General features: G+C 39.7%; 1 protein-coding gene across 1 annotated transcript in view; it reads right to left on the bottom strand.

Moving 5' to 3' along the window:
* The window catches only part of frmd5a (FERM domain containing 5a), a 71,841-nt gene that overhangs the window by 9,243 nt on the left and 42,694 nt on the right, over positions 1–19,904 (bottom strand). The window contains exons 3-14 of the mRNA XM_004553182.4: positions 13,352–13,456; positions 10,466–10,508; positions 9,380–9,458; positions 6,631–6,728; positions 5,881–6,004; positions 4,898–4,985; positions 4,656–4,744; positions 3,918–3,981; positions 3,714–3,805; positions 2,831–2,905; positions 757–825; positions 472–578 (exon numbers count right to left, since the gene is read on the bottom strand). Of these exons, the coding sequence (XP_004553239.2) occupies positions 472–578; positions 757–825; positions 2,831–2,905; positions 3,714–3,805; positions 3,918–3,981; positions 4,656–4,744; positions 4,898–4,985; positions 5,881–6,004; positions 6,631–6,728; positions 9,380–9,458; positions 10,466–10,508; positions 13,352–13,456 (1,033 nt within the window). The remainder of the gene's footprint in view (positions 1–471; positions 579–756; positions 826–2,830; positions 2,906–3,713; positions 3,806–3,917; positions 3,982–4,655; positions 4,745–4,897; positions 4,986–5,880; positions 6,005–6,630; positions 6,729–9,379; positions 9,459–10,465; positions 10,509–13,351; positions 13,457–19,904) is intronic.

Here is a 19,904-nt window from a genome sequence, read left to right on the forward strand (position 1 = left end):
GTATGTACTTAAAAGCCAGGCAGGCAGACCAGGTCTAACCCTAACCCACAAAAGGGGTGTACACCTGCTGTGTCCATCTCAGATAACAGAAACACTCAAGCCACCTGTTCAGGGCCAGCAGGCCTGCAGGTGGGCTGAATAAGTGACTTTAGTTGCCACAGTGTTGGCACAACATGCGGTCAAACATACACACATCTCCAAAATGCTGCACTGAAGTGAGGCACGCTGACGGACGCACACACCTGCAGCACGTCCCACCAGCATGGACTGCTCCAAACAGCTCTAGTTACATCATGTGCTTGTGTGTACAAGCATTTTTTTTTTTTTTTTAATTTCTCAAGAAGAGGAGGATCTCACCCATAAGATCGAGATTAGATCTTCATATTGACGATTTCAAATTTTGCGTGTCAGTTATTCAAGTGAACAGCCCCTGGCACTTGGTACGGTAATAGTGAGGAACTCAGTTCTTACCCTCCATGATAGATATGTGCACAGCCCTCCGACGCGTGCGCGGTACGCTGCTGAGCCGCGGCCCGTGGGTGATGGATGGACAACTTCTGCTAGGCACGAGGCCAGCCCTGCAGAGACAAACACAGACAGGAATGCGTAAACATCTGAGCTGTGAGTGAAGGTACTGTGGCCAGTAGGCGCTGCTGATATAAAGACATCTACAGTAGCTTGGTTCCTAAGAAAATGGAGGAAATTAAAGAAAATTGTGATCAAACATTCTGACCTCTCCTGAGTTCATAACTCTACCTGTGTATTTCTGGAGGTTCGCGTTTGATTTTGGCACTCTGCTCCATCACCTCTTTTGCCACTCGCCCACTGTTATAAAGCACAGAGACGATGCTCAGGATGAGTTCCACATACACGCACGCTCACACGCACAAAACCATTCACCCACCACGGTCTCACCCAATGCTATGAAAGCTATAACTGCAGTGGATGAGTATAGTAGATGAGCATCATGATTGATTTTGTCCTGGTGAATTCAGCAGTTTGTAACTGAATTACACCCAGTAAGACAAATGCACACACAGACTTCTTGGCAAAAAATATAAAAACAATGATCATGGTTTGCCCTTTAAAAGTGAACTCCACATTTAACTGACTCGAGTGTTTTCGCCATCTTGTCACTGAGAAACTGAGGTCAATCTAAAAGTAGCCATGCTTTTAAGCATACACACTCCTTTGTTTTCTAAATGGGATTATAATTTACAAAATGAACATGATGTTGTATTAACCAAGACTTAAAACTGGTGATTAAGACAATAAATGCATTATGAAAATTTTTATAAAAAGGTCATAAATTAAGAAGCAGGCTTTTCTGTAAACTCAATACTTTTTGTTGTTTTTTTTGCAACTAGAGGAGTGTCATGCTTTCTGGTCATGAGAAAAAAATTGAAATGCCATTTTAAAGGCACTTCCTCATTGGCTTTCTTTTGCAGACCCAGAAGTTCTCTGTGACTGCTTTGTCACATTCCTTCAGCTGTATTTATGCAGACAGGTTTAAGTTTATTTTCTTAGAGTTTAAGATTTTCTACTATGGCCAAAATGCTTCCTTATCGCTGGTGTAAGGAGCTTTACTAATAACTTTTCAAAAGAAGATTTAAACAGAACAATGTTTGCAAAAAGAGACAAATTTTAAATGTAATTTTTCATTACAAACTAAAGAGTCAGAAATCTTAAAATCGATATCTGAAAACCAGTATAAACAAAAATACAAGAATTATAATTAGATTAATGTAGACAGGAGTAATAAACTAGACTCTTTGGCCACTTAATTAGGTACACCTGTTCAACTGTTCAAACGCAAATATCTAAATTCACTGCATGTAGGCATGGTCAAGACTGAGCATAGGAATGGGAAAGAAAGGGGATTTAAGTGACTTTGAATGCTGTCGGTGCTAGACGGGCTGATCTACTGGGATTTTCCCACGCAACCATCTCTAGGGTTTACAGAGAATGGATTAAAAGAGAGAAAATACCCAGTGAGCATCAGTTCTCCAGTGAAAAAAAGTCCCGTTGATGTCAGAGGACAGTGGCCAGACTGCTTCGAGCCAATAGCAAGGCAACAGTAGCTCAGATAACCACTCGTTACAAGCAAAGTATAAAAAAAGAGCATCTCTGAATGCACATCACAATGTTGAAGCAGATGGGTACAGCAGCAGAAAAACCACACAGGCCACTCCTGTCAGCTAATAACAGGAAACCGAGGCTACAGTTTGGGCAGGCTCAGAACAGACGACTGGAAAAACATTGCCTGGTCTGATCAGTCTCAATGTCTCATGAGACATTTAGCAGGTAGATTCAAAATTTGGTGTAGACAACATGAAAATATTGATTCATCCTGCTGCGTACCAACGGCGACAGTGGTGTAATGTTGTGGGGGATATTCATTTTAAGCCCCGTGGTACTTATTAAGTATCATTTAAACCTTATTTCCAATGTTTCCAGCACCTTATTGAATCTGCCATGAAGATTTAAAACAGAAGCAAAAGGGAATCAAACCCGCTACTAGCACAGTGTACCTAATAAAGTGGCTGGCAAGTATCTAAATATTCCGTAATTTTTATGTCGTAATATAGATTTAAAACAGATCCAAAGAAAAAAGCGTGTCATGACATCAGTCCCCTTCATTTCCCCCTCTGTGTCCTCTGTCTTGGTAGGTGTCAGTCCTTTCCTCCAGGCAAAGGTACCCTGACTTTAAAGCACAGAAGGCCAGGAGGGCCAAGTCTTCTGGGAACACTTCTCTCCACTCCAGCTGGGGGTTTTCTGCAGTGTCCTCCCCTCCCTGTCATCAGTCATATTGCCTTGTCGTGTACTCTACCTGTAGCGGAAACGGCTGCCCTTGAAGAATAGGTTGCTGCTGGACACAGTGCGAACCTGACTTGACTTCTCAAGCCTGATGGAAAAAGGAAAAGAAGAGAAAAACAAAACAAAAAAGTAAAAGTAAAGCATTCAATCAAAGACAGCAAGAAGGAAAGCAATGACAATATCCCATATATTCTAGGGAGAATATGACCCTAATACGAACACACAGTTAAACCCCGAATGCCTGTGATCTTTTGTTTTCTGAATCTCAGAACAAACGAGAAACTAGGATCAAATATTCTTTTTATTAAATTATGCATCTCATCTCTTTGCACTTTGGGCAGTGCATCCTCAACACGGCTCCATACAGGACTCAATGTTTATATTGTCATACTAAGTGAGACATGAATATTTAATATTTCATGTTGCTTTCTAGGGATATTTTTGCTTCTATCGTGTGTCCTCTTTTGCTCCCACAGACTTCCAAGAACAGTAAGATTTTAATAAATGGAAGGCTGATAAGAGATTAACAGTCTGCCACTTCAGGGAGTCATTGAAAGGGTCACGCTGGGAGCCTCTGAGCTCACACACTGAGCTTTTGGGGGGTTTTTTTCTGTTAACCATGATTCCTGGGCTGCAGAGAACAGAGGAGACTCGCACAGTTACTCATGGCTAAGTCAGGGGATCCATATCTCAGAAGGAGCACGAAAGTGCTTGTGGTCTCGTGCCAGTGCACAGTCGTTCACTACAGGTCAGCAGCAGCTCACACCTCATTTTCTCGCTGAAAAACAACCAGGAAGGGAAGTGCTCTGAGGATACTGAGGTACCATAATCCTACCCTGCCTGTCAGAGCAACTACATCATGATGAAAGGTTGAAAAGAACAATTAAATGACTTACTTATAGAAAGCTTGATTCTCCACTCCACACTTCCAAAGGTGCTTGCATGCCTCCGGTGTGGGTGCAAAGTATGTCAAGATGATCTTTTTGTCCTGCACGTTGAAAATAAGTGGGCGTGCAGGACAATATAACAAATTCTGATGGAAACTTTCTACAGACACACTGTCATCAAAACATGCTTTTTCCAACAATTCATGCTCTCACCTCCTTCTGATTTGCATATATGTGAAAAGTCTTGCCTTCAAACTTGAGTTTGGTCACCTCGTTCCTGTCCGAAAGACAATGCACACAAAGCCACAGCCTCTTTAAATATTCATTATAGTTCGCATAAACAGTCACAGATATGTTTTGGATGCCAAAATAAAAAAGTGTTAATATTCCCTGCAGACAGGGAATGGAGAGCAAGGGAAATCTGAGTGCTGCTGATGGCAAGCAAACAAAGCCATTAGCCTAAATGCTGCAAACATATTACATAATAAGTCTGGCTGCATAATCATGACGGTAACCTCTTGACTTAAAAGCATGCAGGTAAAAGTTTAACAGAAATGCACCATGCTGTGTAGACTTTCATTTAACCAATGAAGCATTTTCCTGAATTAAATTAAGCTCAAATCAGCTGCAAGTACAAGCTCCTAGTATCTTTTCTTGATCTAGTTTGCAGTTTAGCTGCTGTAATTAGCCATCTGTGTTCATGCGAGCCCCCGGCACGTGTCACAGGTAGAGGCAGATGGAGTCGCTCTGTTGACTGTGACTGTACATCCAGCTGCTGTGCACGCGCTGTTTCATGTAGATTACTCTGCATAAAAAGCATGTATGTCAAATAAGATTAACTAAAGGCCCGCAGTAAAAATGCTTGTCTTCTCACAGATCTGCTGTGAGTTGAGTACTCGAGGAGTGCGCTGCGATTGGCTCACATGAGAAAATGTTTCACATTTGGCTCACCATTTGAGAAAATGAACTCTCTTGTTTCCCTGAAGCACCACAAAACCGAACGGCGTGAAGGCGAGAAAAGCAGGGTTCCCAGATACATCCTGAAGCACACAAAACAATTTCAAAATAAAACTTAATGAGATAAAACCGAAGAGGATCCCAAAGGAATATTTAACCATTCAAAATGGACAGAAAAGCATTTACAACATGTCTAAAGAGAGCAAAATAGTAATTTTAAAAAAATGCCACCCAACCTTGCATGGATGTGGATCAACACCATACGTCTCCAGCATCTGAGCTTTCTGTAGGAAATTTCGCTCTGATATTTCAGGTTTCTGTCCACTAAGAGAGATTTTCTGTGTCAGTCCACCACAAACATTAAAAACTAAATATCGAGATGTCTAAATGTGAAAAGGCTTGGAAGAGAGGAACGAACAAATACATTTCCAATAATGAGATCTACTCGTTTAGTGAGACTAAAAGAGGTAAAGATGAATAAGCGCCCAAACAGATCAAATATGAACACAAGATCAATTGAAGCAAATAAACTATAGGATGACAAAAAACAAAAAGAAACACTTATTATTGATGTCAGCTTCTTTCTGGCTGTCACATTAACCTAAGTATTCAGGGCAGCTCTGTGCTTACATGGTATTAAGTAAAAGACACACCACTAGTGGGCAGCAGTGTCTCATATGGTTTGTCCTCCCACAGCATCTAAAGTAGGCTTTTGCAATTCTATCTCTACTGTGACTCAGATTATTTCTTTAAACTGATTTTTATTTTTTAATTTTTGTTTTACTTGCCCCCTATTTGTTCCAGACACCTTTAACTATTAAACAACCTCAAAATAATGCAAGATAACACGGTGGCTCATTCATTCATTTTTAAAAATGATGCAGATGAATGAATGAAATGCTTAATCAGCTCAGCAGCTGTCTCCAAAGTGTTTTTTCCTGTGCCTCTTCATGAACCCGCTCCATCAGATCACTTTCACTGCTACTTATCAGGTTAATGCTGTGGCTAGGACCCGTCGCTAATAACTGTTCAAATAAAGGGCAAGCTACAGTCTAAGTGCTTTTCGCCGCTATCTGCTCAAATAACAGATGATAATCTGTCTATCCAGCCCAGCGCAAACCATTGATACCTCATCAAGCCAGTCAATTACATAAATGTCAAAGCAAGTCTAGTGTTTCTTTTGGCTGAGCGATTGCAGGTCATATATTTTGGCTCTTACATCAGCTCCGTCTTGTGTATGTCCGCAATCCTTCGCTCCAACTTCTCAGAATGTTTAGGAAAGAACTGGAACTTGGAGCTATAACCTTCAGGATGCTTCCCAGGGTCGTAATCACCGATCTCAGCTGGAGGGGGAATAACAAAATAAAAAAGATTTACATTTTAAACATGTCCACAGACATTCATATCAGATAGACGTTAGATTTAAATGCCAGGGGAGTCGGGCTAAACATGGCCAGATTTGTTTGTGGTTCTTGCCGTTTTGTTCTCCCTTAGATGACCCTGACGTTGATTCCTCTCTGCAAAGAGGAGCTGACCAGGCAGCCTATGTTTAATTCATCAGGCCATCCTCCTCAGGAGGACCTGCCTCCCTGTGAAGCCAGCTGAGACTGTGTGTGTGGTTCAAAGATGACAAGATGCCAGATAACAGCTTCAAAGACTTTATAACAGAGTGCGATTTTCTTGTTCATTACCTCGCAACTGACGTAATTATCATACGGTACAGAACAAGCTTTCATTGTTTCTGAGTAGTTTGCTAAATCACATAGAGCGAAAAGTTCATTGCATCACGTTAGGGAACTCTCTGAGGAGTATTTTTCGTTCTTGTGAAAAAATCCTCAGAAAATCTATTTTGCTTGGCTGGTGGTGTTTATCAGGACGGTGCTCTATGAGGCACAGTAAAACAGAGGTTGAGAACACAGTGAGAAGCAGAGAGTGGTACAAGTAATTTCCATCTGTCACTTTTCATTACCTTGAAGGATGTAGGCAGCCAGCATAGCCGCATCCGAGGTTTTGCACAGGAGCCGACCGTGATAGAGGTCTCTCTTGAGTTGCAGGAAGACAAGATATCTACAAAGGACAAAAACCACGTCAGCTGCTCTCACTGATTATAAGAAAACTGGTCATAAATACAGCTGATTTTCTCAGTGAACATTAGCAGGTAAACGATGAAGCAAGCAGGCATGGCAAACCCGAGCAAAGGCTACATGTTGTGTTCGTGTTCCCCATGGGTGGTTTGAATATTTCTTTTTGATTTAGTTGAAATGAGGGTTTTGTTTTGGGTGAAATAATGGCAGAAAGACCCCGAGGGAGAAGCTGCTACTGATGCCGCTGTGCTTTTCTTAAAATCTCCTGCCTAGTTTCAGGCTCATCGAACCAATCAGCTCCTGAATCGCGAACCTTAATGATTTGCAGCAAAGATGATGATGAATAATAGTAGAGATGAATATTATTATTACTACCATTATCATTACTGTTGTTATAGTTAGAGGTGAAAAAACACTAAAAAAAAAACCCCCAAGACCTGCTTTCTTTTTAGTGTCTAGAACATTTCCACAATGTTTTGTTTTTTTTTTAAATGGAGACATCCCATGTTATTCACATGGCAGCAGATTCACAGACCCTTTTAAAAATATGATGAGTAAACTGCACGCACAACAACATCCCCAGCTATTTGGTGCTGATGGCTGCTGATCTTTTGATTACACTTCAAAACATCTGCACACTGATATGAGCACTAATGAGCATAGCCAACTAATTCTTTTATACATAATAGCAGATTTTCACTCGTGATTATAAAGGGCTGAAAGAAGGATGTCAAGGATGTTACTGGGATAAAAAATATTGCCTATATTTAGTAAGTTAGAATCAAAGTAGAAGTGCAGACAGGTGAAGAGAGATGCTATAACCATAACCATACCAAACTGTGCTAAAAGAACAGTTCTGCATAATGGACATTGAAACGCCACTGCATTAGCTTATACATGGAATAGCCACAAGGACTCACATCTGCCATCAATAAACAAACCAAAAAGGAAACAGGAGGCAAATAAAACTGTAGGCTGATGTCAAACCAGTCTGTTATTACAAAATAAATTCAACCGACCATGTTGTTAATCTGGTACTCCCATTTTTGCTCTTTTTGCTGTTGTTTTTTTGTTTTATTGTAGGTGGTGAAAATCAACACCATGCTGCAATAAAGATAACCTGTAACTACAAATAACACTCACTGGACACTTCATAAGGTCCACTGTGGTATAGATTCAACAAAGTGCTGAAAACATTCCTCACACAGAGGTCCATACTGACGGGCTCATAAAGGGATGGCCATGGTCATCAACAATACTTGTGTAAGGTGTGACATTTACACAACGCTCAGTTGGCACTAAGGGGCCCATAATGTCCCAAAGTGTCCTCTTACACCATTACACCACAACCAAAAGCTTGAACCGGTGATGCAAGGCAGTATGGATCCATCCTTTCATGTTGTTTACACCAAGTTCTGATCTGGATGTTACAGCAGAAATCCAGACTAATCAGACCGGGCTGGTCAAGCTCAAAGCAATCTAGTCCAGTTTCACTGTGTGTAAGGCAGCGTTAGTCACTTAAAGCTGAAAACTCTAAAAACAATGAGCATCTGAAAAATGACAAGCTAATGTCAACATAATGTCAAACACTAAATGAGACGATCAATCGGAATGAGCTAAAACAAGATAGTCGATCCTCAAAGTCACTTAAATCACATTTTTTCCCAATTCTGACGCTTAGTTTGAACTTCAGCGGGTCGTCTTAACTGCTGAAATACACTGAGTTATTGAAATAGCTCCTTAACAAGCAGTTGAAAGGGTATACCTAATGAAGTGGCAGGTGAGTGTATTTTTATCTCTTATCAAAAAGCTGCCTATTTTGCCTTGAATTTAATTTGGTATTAACATAGTGTCCAAACAGTCCAATTTCAATGAGTGGGCGTACGCAGTGAATGAGCATGCAACTGATTATTTGTCTTGTCTGTGGTCTGCACCATGCTCTGCCCACTGCACTATAATAATAACCATGAACTCACTCCTTTCTCTCTAATTCATTTCCACTTTCAATTAGAAACCTTTGCCCCCATCTCATCTACTCATCTATTCTTTAGGTACAATAGAAAACATGAATGCATCTTATTACACAGCAGAGAGAGAGACGGAGCGGACCTCTCTCCTGTCAGTAATGAATACAAGTGCAAACTGACGCCGTGTGAACTCACAGCTGTTCGGTCCGAGTGAAAGTGTTACTTTCACCAATTTAAAGTGATACGTTATTAAGACAGGACTACATTTGAAGAGGATTATTACATGGAGAATGTGTGCGTTTGCACAAAAATCTTGCATGATGTTGCTTTTAATCTTCCAACCATTAACTTTCAGCACTGCCAGAGAAGGCTGTTACATTCCTCTGTAATGGTGTTCTGTGTAATATTCATCATAACGTTTTAGACGGTAAAGTGCTCAAGCATTTTAATTATGAAGGCACATGAATAATGTTTCAGAAAGAGGCATGTTTGCTCAGTCTAGAAGTTTCACAGCACAAATCTAATCCGAAGAAACAAAACAACGCCCCAGCACAGCTGCCATCTCTCTTCTTTCCCTCTTTAGCAAACTTTAGCTTTAGAAAAACAAGAAAACACAAACAGCCTTTATCAACTCATTTGAGGTGAAAGCTACCACAGTGGGTCATACCTAGTGATTTCCTCCTTGAGAGAAGCAGGATCAGGAGGGTAGAACTTAACTCTCAGACACATGGTGAACGGAGGCTGAGCTGGAGGAAACAAACAGGAAATATTTGAGACATGTGCGAGGATAACTTCAATAATTGCCAACAATCAGCAGAAACGTGAAATCTGACAGGTGTTTTGTGTCTCTTGATCGATGCATACACTCTGTCGCTCTGCTAAAAATAACAAATCAACCAACAATTTTCCTAATATATTAATCTAACATTAACCAAAAGACTGAATTTTAAATGATTGTGTTGCGTGGAGGAAAGGACATTATTCTTCAGCATGACTGTTGGAAAATATACGCTAGTTGTCCATCAGTGTATCTATGTAATTCAATTTGATGAGTAAATTAATTAATTGGACATTTAAATTGACTAAACTCGTCATCTCAAGAGTTTGTTATCAATTCTAATCTTCAAAATTTGTTTAAAAGGACTCCTCAGTAAGAGACAGGTTGAATACCGGTAATTGAATTTAACGTGATCTATTATTACACTGCATTCATCCATAAAAATATAACCTCTTCAACTATACAAGGCAGAAGACTTTTTGGGAGAAATATTCAGATCTACATGCAATATTGTACAAAAATACTGTTAGAAAGTCCTCCTTTTAACGGTTTCCATGAGGAAACTTAGATTATAATCTATAATAATCTCTTTTTTTTAAATCCAGATAAAAGTCTTACTGAGATAATAAAAACATTTTATAGAGTAACCTGAACAAGGAAGCAGCAAAGATTTAACTATTAGAAACATAAAAATAGAAATACTGATACATCAGAATCAGACCAAATGACTAAAATGTAAAGCACAGTTCTTCAGACTTGAACAAACTGTTTACATTCCCCCGATCAGACTGACAAATAACTATTGATCTTTTTTTTCATTGCATTAAATTACTTAAATGACTAAGCAATTAGCTTTTTCTGTTGCTACATCAAATGTACATCATATTGCTACATAATGTATGCGATTTTAAAAGATTTCCCAACTTAATTTCAAAGCTTAATTATAAAGACACAAAAAGTAACTGAAGTACTTACATTTCATTTGCTTTGCAATTGACTTTGTGAACTCCAACCAATGCTGCATTTGACAGAAAAACAGACAGATACAAATGTCACAAACATCCCCTGAGAGTAATCCACACATCAGCTGTTACTGCTGACAGTTTTACGTGGGAAAACCTGCTAACACCATGTATAGTGTCAGAGCGGTACAGATTGATCAGTGCAATAAGCGAATGCTGCATTGAATCTAAAGAATTTCCAGAGGTTTCTTTAATGACATCATCAAATACGTCAGGTAAATAAAATAATTATGGAAAAGTAATAGATAATGTTTCCCATTCCCTTTAATATTAAATGTTTATTCTTTATTAAAGCATTCAAAGATATATATAACTCTGATTTACTCCATAGAATAATACTTCAATTAGTTTATTCAGTCATCTGACATTATAAATTAATGACCGCAAGTTAAGCAGTTTAAACAAAGTTTACAGTTTGTGCATAAAAATGTGGCTGAGCAGGCAGGAATAGCCAGAAACATTTTAAAGCTACACTCTTGTACTCAAAAGATGAAAAAATAAATTATACCTGTAAAAGAGAATTTTTGAAAAGCAACACAAATGACACAGTTTTATTTTATTATAATTAAAATTGATCCATAATGTGGTTTCAACAATAGAAATATATCTCATTTTAATACTTCATTTAAATACTAATAATCATAATAACATTTTTCAGCAGCTTTGGTAATATTTTATCTACCCAAAAAATCAGACTTTAATTTTGTTTTGTTTATTTGCATTTTTTAAATAATATGCCACATTGATGATCTTTTATTATTATTATTATTATTATTATCACGTTACATTATAAAATTTAATAAAATACACACATGACAATAATACTAATACCGGGCTCTGGTGGCTACACTTGTGTGTTTCTAGAGCGAGATTCAGATCCTGCATTTCACTGGAATCGTATTCTCTCTCCATCTTTCTCCGGTGTTGTCTTCTCGCCAACCCAACCCACCCACAGCAACAACCACCAAAATAGCCCTGAGTGACAGCATAGGAAATGCAGCATCAGCAGAACTTGGTTCTTGTCTGAAGAGCTACAACACGATCTGTGAACATGTTAATACTTCATGAATCCAGCAGTGCAACTATATGCCTCACAGCAGAAGCGCCTGTTGGGACGGCCTTCAGTCTGAAAGGTGGCGTGAGTAAGAGACACCGAAGAACACAACTTTTCACTCTGGACCACAATCTCGCTCTAAATCAAAAACATTCAAATTTTAAACTGCAGGCATGCACGTCGTTTTGACACAACGCAACACAGTAATGTGTGCAAAAAAGTCACTCTTAGTTCACATTCAACAGCTTCTGCTTTTAAAAGTTTGGAAGCCAGAGATAAAACAAGGCAGTTTAAAAACTTAGCACTCTAGTTTCAACTCAAAGACTATATACTCTTTCACCAGAAGTAGGAACTGCCTCTCTACTTTTAAGATTAGGCTTAAAACGTTCTGTGACAATGAAGGACTCGACGACCACAGTGTTGCAGTTTTTCAGCGTCTTTTATTTTCCAGTTTTTAAAGTTCCGTCTTTCCAGCTGCCCCATTTCTGTAGCACACACCGCTCACCCCTCCAGTCCCAGCAACATCCTTAACAGGGTAGACTTGATTAGGTGATGAGGTCAGGTGTGCGAGCCGGCCTCCCCTGACACCACACCCTAAACCCACTGCTCGACCCCTCCCCTGCAGCTGAGCCACAAACCACACCCTGCCACACTGACCTTTTCAATAAAGCATATGGTTAGAGCAGGATCAGGTGGCCCTGAATCCTCCCTTAGTTATGCTGCAATAGGCCTTGATTGCTGGGGGCTTCCCATGATGAACTGAGCGTTTCTTCTCCATTTACCTCTTTTCACCCACTTTGAGTTTATAAGCCACTTTGCATTTAATGATTAGTAATTCTTAATCTCTGGATCTCTTCCACAGACTGTTTTGTCTCCTGTTTCCCTTCTCTCATCTCCGATCACTTGCTGCAGATGCTCTCTCTCTGAACCTAAAGCTACTTCCTGTTAAAAGAGTGTTTTTCCGTCCCACTGTCGCTCACTATCACTAAGTTCTTGCACAGTTGTCTGAGTGTTGGGGTTTTCTGTCAAATTACAATATATATTCCCCTGAGGCTATATAAATAAGATTGAATAAAATTGAAAATTATCTAAAATACCAAAGGAGGAATTGTCTGAGGAGCTGAAAATTTCCTTTCTTATGAACAATTTCAATTTAACAATAACTAACGCAAACACGTTAATGTATATGTCATAACATATAAGAAGTACGGATGGATGTTAATACCATTTCACTGGCACTATTAAGGTCAGATCATCTTCCAATCCCCTTATTGTCCCCTGATCATTTTTTTTATGTGCACAAAAAGTAGGAATGCAAAAGTTTTCAACATCAATACAGCTTTCTTAGCAACAGACTAACGTGTGACTCAGATGAGGCGAGTTTCATGTCACACAAACATACTACCATTTATAGAAAACGTTTTAAATATTTGAGGTTTATGATTCCAGTAAATTAAATAATTTTTAACATCTCAACTTTAACTGGTTCTCTATTTCCCTCTCTAGTAAAACAATGGGCCCATTAGGCATTAGCTGAACTTTCTATCAAGACTCAAAGCTCGTGCAAAGACATGAGACTAATTAAAGATAATCTCATCTGACCTCCAGGAAGAAACAGATGCCTTTCACCTTAATGATATTGTGTATTTCAAGGATGAGCATTTCTTTCTCTCAGACTAGATTTTAATTTTGTGAAAAGTACCTCACTAAGAAAACCATAAATGAAATGCACATTAGTATAAACACAAAAAACCTCTTGCCACACTCACAGATGTAAACACTTACCCGCTGCTTGTCTGGATCCACATATCTGATGCCAAAATAGTCTTTTTCCAGTAAGTTGAGGTTATGGCAGATGAGGTCAAACAGATATTGTCCCTTTGCATCCCGCTGCAATAGAAGAGCAGAAAAACTGAAATTCAAAAGCAGCAAATCACATATTCGAGCACATGGCCCCAAAAAAATTCAGCCAAGAAAAGCTAAGCCTTTAAAATGAGAAATATTTCCTGCTAGAAGAATGCTTTGCTCACTCCAGCAGATATATCTTGGATTCATCTAATATTAATACGAAGCCAGAGCCATCTGAAGTGTCTGGAATAAACCCCATCACACAGCTTAAAAAGAGAAAGGATTAAAAGTGATGAGGTCTTTCTCGGGTTTGCTTATATTTCTGAGTCTCACAATGAAGCTTCCCTCAGAGCAATGGTTCTCAAACTGTGCAGCAGGGCCCACTGGTGGGGCATAGAGCCACTACAGGTGGGACGCTGAAGACCAGGGGGAAAATGTGGAGTGAACAGTGAATAAATATGATGATTGGGGGACTTTCTTTCTGAACACGCTGTTTGGAAAGAAGCAAAAGAACAAACTGAGAGTTTCTCAGTATAATTGTTTAGCACTGGAAGTGTTTTACACAACTGCAGACACCTGCAGATTTAATTTGCCAATACATTAAAAGTGATTATTACAACTGTGTGCATCGCTACAGAAAGCCAGGCAGGGTAATAATTGAGTGCGTGGGTGACATACGGTACAATATCATGGCATATTTCGTGGGAAATACAGAAGAACTGAGCAGCTAAACTCAAATAACCTCAAATAGCAGAGCTGAAATTTTAAGCAGATTCAAAATCCTTAAATGGCAGGAGGTCAAGTACATTTAAAAAGTTTTAATTAAGCATGTGAAACTGAGCTGTCTACGACACTTCAGTGTCTCGGCTTCTGTGGTATTAACGCGTTACATCAGAGCATACGCCTAGTAAATGTGACGAGGTTAAAAGGTTGGTGATTAATCAATATCGGGAAGACAGCACCATTAATCCTAAGGCTACTCCAGTGCTGTCACTGCTCAACAACTACCACCCTGACTGGGAAACATGAGGCCAGGTACAAGATCACAGGGTTGACTTAATGTGGAACTTTTGCAAGCCTAAACCTCAAGTCCAGAAAGGTATAAAACAAACCAAGTCAGGCTTTCTTTGACTTAGCAATTCCACTACACCTAAACCTCTAGTTGGAGATAACGGGTATAATGATGGTGGTTATTTAATTTCTCTCTCCTTCAGGCTCTGTGCGCACTCATATATAAATGGGCATTTTACACATCATATCACTCTTTGATGTATGACCCCTTTGAGCTCCGCCTACTCCAATCAAAGAGCTTACCAGATGACGATGATAAAATCTAAATTTAAAAAAAAAATAAAATCTAAAGAACATATAATAATCCTGGAAATTAACGTTTCAGTGAATTATTTTACTGCTCAGTGCGCACACGGTGCTGCTGCTTAATGCTAAGGTGATGGTTGCACACTAGAGTTCTTAACTTTTAAATTGGATACATTTAAACTCTGCTGTACCACAGCCTCATAAAGCAGATGTGGAAGTAGCTTTAGGTTGTCTGCAGATCAAAGCAAAATTTCATTGATTGAACGGGTATTCTTGGTGTGTGTTCTGTGTTCTTGTAGCTGTAGTTCCAGCAGTATAAAACATATTCCAGCACAGAATCTTTAAAACATGCTGTAAACACAGCAATCGTGGCTCAAGAGTTGGGTGTTCGTCTTGTAATCGGAAGGTTGCCGGTTCGAGCCCCGGCTCCGACAGTCTCGGTCGTTGTGTCCTTGGGCAAGACACTTCACCTGTTGTCTACTGGTGGTGGTCGCCTCTGTCAGTGCGCCCCAGGGTGGCTGTGGCTACACTGTAGCTTGCCATCACCAGTGTGTGAATGTGTGTGTGAATGGGTGGATGATTGTGTATAGTGTAAAGCGCTTTGGGGTCCTTAGGACCAAGTAAAGCGCTATACAAATACAGACCATTTACCATAAATAAAGGAATCGGTGAAACTGTGGAACTTAGAGAGCAAAAAAGAGAAAAAAGAGAGCAACTCTTGTGACACACAAAACTCAGCTTGACATTTCTTATCTTCATCTTATTTTGGTTCTTTAGACCAGCGGTCCCCAACCCACGGGCCTCGGACCAGTACCGGTCCGTGAGTCGTTTGGTACCGGGCCGCAAGAGTTGAGGCTCAGGTGTGAAATATGGTTTTCAGGGTTTTTATCGGTTTTCAGTTATTTTGTTATCGTTTTTATTGTTAACTCTGTTTTCCTGGGTCTTTTCACGTGTGTTATGAATAAATCTTCTTTTTTTCGGTACCGGTACTAGTTTTATTTTGTTGTATTTATCCGCGACACCTTAAAGGCCGGTCCGTGAAACTATTGTCGGGCATAAACCGGTCCGTGGCGCAAAAAGGGTTGGGGACCGCTGCTTTAGACCATAACTTCACTGCTTTAGTTGCATTACAAATTACACATCATATTGTACAGTGTCTACGTGCAGAGCGTAATGCTTTTCAGCTAATAAATCCTATGGACACTGTTCACAAAACCCAAAATAATAAGAAAAAAATGAGAGACAAGCTGGTGAAAAGCTCTTCTTCTGCAGAGAAAAAAAAAGCTGTTCCCTAGCAAATCTTACATTTCCACTATTTATTTATTTATTTTTACAACAAATGTAGGTCAGATAAAAGAAGCCCACTGGTAGATCACAATGTTCGTCTGCAAGCTTTTAGTATCTTATTGCTAATATTTACTGCCATTCAGTGGAACTACAACACAGTTGTGTGTTGATGAAAGCTTTTAGAAGCAAAAAGGCCAGATATTTTCCCCGAGTGCTGTTTCAAAGCCAAACGGGCCTACTAGGACGGTAAATATTGGTATTTTCATATCCATCGGGGCTGGAAATATCAAGGCAAATTAATTCTAATTCCGCTGCGTTTCTGGTGTTTCAACTTTAGATTGTTAGTCGCAATTACAGATTTGAATTCATTATGAACTAGTTTATAACTAGTTTGATGGATTTGTTTGTTTGTTTGTTTTTTTTTTGGGGGGGGGGGGGGGGGGGCAGCCTCTAAAAGAAAGCAATCAAATCTAAAAAAAAAAAAAAAACACCCAGCTCGTGTCTATGCCTGAATCTAATTGACTGAAGTCTTCCTAGTATTCAAGTCTCAGTGCTCACAGTGACTAATGAGGGGGTCAGCTGAGGTGAAGGTTGAGCACCCACAGTCAGCCGTCTGTCTTATTCCTCCCCCTCCTTTGCCCCGTGAAGGCAAGTAGAAGCGTTCCTGGCAGCACACCCCTGCATGTCATTACTCCGGCTGCAGATAACAGGCACTTCATTAGGAAAAGGCTTGTCAATGCCGAGCTTGTCGCTTACCCACCATGACTGTGTGCCAAATGCCCACTGGAGTTCTGCGACTGAGGGTAGCTGACCTTTATGCAGCGAGACTGGGGGGTTGCACGGGTGCTCGCCACTGTCACTTCAAGATTATTACTTTGTTGTATTATCACTAACCGATCTGACGTGCCTGTTTGAAAAATGGAACAGCAGGAACCCCTCAGTCTGCCTGGACACTATCACACATTGGCTGACAAATTAATGGAAAAACCAATAATAACATGCCTTAGTAAGAAATTTTTAAGTGTGCTGTGAAACTGATTCTCCAAGAGTCTGGATCTCTCCTGGAGGGATTAATACCATTCTCCCAAAATATATTTACTCATTTGACGTTTTAATGGCGCCACAATCTCCCCTATATGTTGACCCAATCAGTGACCACTGTGGCTGTGACCTCTGATCACTTAGAATAACTTTATATTGATTTGCAGTGGCCCTGGAGCCAATCCATGCCACCAAAAATGCGTTTGGGGTTAGGGATAAACACGGTTTCCCAAGAGTTCAAAATTCAGAGTTTCAGTCCTTAAACAGACACACAAGTAAAGCAACAATGATCTAAATGACTAAAGCGTTTAGGCACCATTCCAAATCTTGGTTTTATTACTGGATCCTAGAGCCAAGCTCAAGGAAACCACAGACAGCAAGAACCCAAACACATTAAAAAAAGCTTCTTTAACAGAAGAGTCAGACAGGACATCTGTTCTTTTGTTACATGGAAAGAGCAAGTTTGTTTAGTATTCAGCAGCAATCTCATGCATCTCTCTTGCTCCCTGGTGCCCTCTACACAGCACAGCTGCATTATCCTCCCACCACTCGCTCTAATTACAAGATAGAGGTGATTGCAAGAGAGAAAGAATGTCCTGAAATTTCTAATTAATTCTAATGAACCACTTCCTCGCTTTGACTGCAATTTTAATATAGCATTACAAGAGCCACAGCAGACTTACAAAAGGTTTTATTGATATAAACCTGTGGCAGAAAGAGTTTCAACACAGCCAGGGAAGCAGGTGTGACCCTGAGATCTCTGACGCCTGATCGTGTCGTGCCGCCCAGTTTGAAACTCTGAAAACAAAACAAAACAAAATCTAGAAATAATCAGAGGAGTAAGAACACGTCATTTTGAAAATTTGTTTAGTAGGAAAAATCGCATGTGGCCAAATGTGTGATACATATATTTAAAAATATTTTAAAAATTCACAATTCATTGCTTCAGCCTTACTGGTGAATTTGCATAAAGATGCTGTTTCTTGAGGGTGAGGCAAAAAGTAGAGCTCAGCTTTAGCTTAACAGCCTCAGTCTTCTTTTGAAAATGCTGAATTTATCGATAATAAGACGTGGTTTAGGGAGCTGCTCGCTCTGGTTGCTTACTTAATGAATTTTTAAGGCCTTTGTCAGGCATTTTTAATATTCTAGCTTTTGGACAACTTTCAAAATGAACGCTGTTAAACAACTTTAAAATTTCAAGGTTGGTACTAGTCTGGATGCATGTCAGGTTAATCTGTGATTCTAAACTGGCCACTGGTGTGAATGTGAGAATTTGAGCTTTGTTAGCTCTCTGGTAGACCGATAACCTGTCGAGGGTACTCTGCTTATTGCCTGATGAGAGGTGGGATAGGCTCCTAAATTTTAAAAGCAGTTAGGAAAGTGAATGGATAAAAGTTACCTCTCTTTGACTGTGTCCTGATCTCTCGCAGGCTTTCTAACCAATCTGATGGTCTGTTCTAATTAATACAATCTTTCTCACGTCTTTAACTGAAAACAGCACAGTGGTTCTCCAAGATCCTAAAGATCTCCCTGTGTACAATGAGCACTTCCTCTTCAGATTAATCATTAAAACGGTCTCCATGTCACCAGATAAGCACTGACCATCAATAAAAGATTATATCACTTTATAGTGAGAGGAGTGGAAACACAAAAAAAGCCATTTAGTGTGTGTGTGTGTGTGTGTGTGTGTGTGTGTGTGTGTGTGTGTGTGTGTGTGTGTGTGTGTGTGTGTGTGTGTGTGTGTGTGTGTGTGTGTGTGTGTGTGCATTTGAGAAGTGTAACCTTAAAGATACTTTTTGGCGTGAGGTGATTTCTTTGGTTTCATAGGCAGATTGCTTTCTTTCGTCCCAGCAGATTGAGGTATTGCACTGGTTAATGTTTCAGACAGATTCAGACTCCTGCTGTAGTTCAAGTCATGACCCCGCCGCTTCAGCTGGGAAAGGAGTGCACAAAGGGCAACCCACAACCGCTAACAGTTAGTAAGAAGCAAATCCTTACAGCACGTTTGAAATCAAGTCTGCTTCTAGCAGGTCTTTGCTTCAAGGAGCAGCAGATTATTTGTTGGGTGTAGGTCATTTCTGATTATTTTACACTGTTTTAAACTTCAGTTGCAGAAAATAAAGAGAAGTATCCAAGGATGATTTTAGAAATAAAGCTTTATCATTCAAAAGAGTTATTAATTAGTAGTTTGAAGCTGAATAGGACAGGAAAAGTGCTCGTTCTCTATAAATCTACTGAGTGCAAAAAAAGAAATGGCAAGAGTTCAATTTGGACCTCACAAAGCCAGTGTGTGACATTGAGTGATAATGGGAATAGATTAGGTCCCAAAATTTGGGAACATGTGGAGATTTGTTCATAGTTCTTCCTATGAGTAAGTGATTAAAAATACAACCAGTGTGAATTGAAACAATCAGACTTCTTCCCCAGCAATAATTTAATATACAATATCAAGAAATCAGTGCTCTATTGTAAAAATCATACAAAAGACTAATTACAAGCCTAGAAAAAGTGAAAATTCACTGACAGCTGAGGTCAAAAAACTAAAAAGACTCTTTGAAATGAACGAGTGTTTAAAGAACATCTCTAAAAACTTGCTCTGTTGACATACAGCAAGTAAACATACAGATTCTTTTCTTACTAGCGGGTCTGCATTAGCTTTGAAGCAGTTTAGCAACACACACTAATATAATGCAACACAGCATTACAGTAATGAGTCTTTGTACAAAACCCAGGAAACAGTTTGCAGTAAAGTCTCACTAGCAGAAAAGTGGGCCATCAAAACATGATGGGAATGTGCAAGGATTTGCCCCAGAAATGGGAGGAATCAGGAGAATAAGCAAAGCAA

This window comes from Maylandia zebra, linkage group LG7 (genome assembly GCF_041146795.1).
Source record: "Maylandia zebra isolate NMK-2024a linkage group LG7, Mzebra_GT3a, whole genome shotgun sequence".
Taxonomy (NCBI): domain Eukaryota; kingdom Metazoa; phylum Chordata; class Actinopteri; order Cichliformes; family Cichlidae; genus Maylandia; species Maylandia zebra.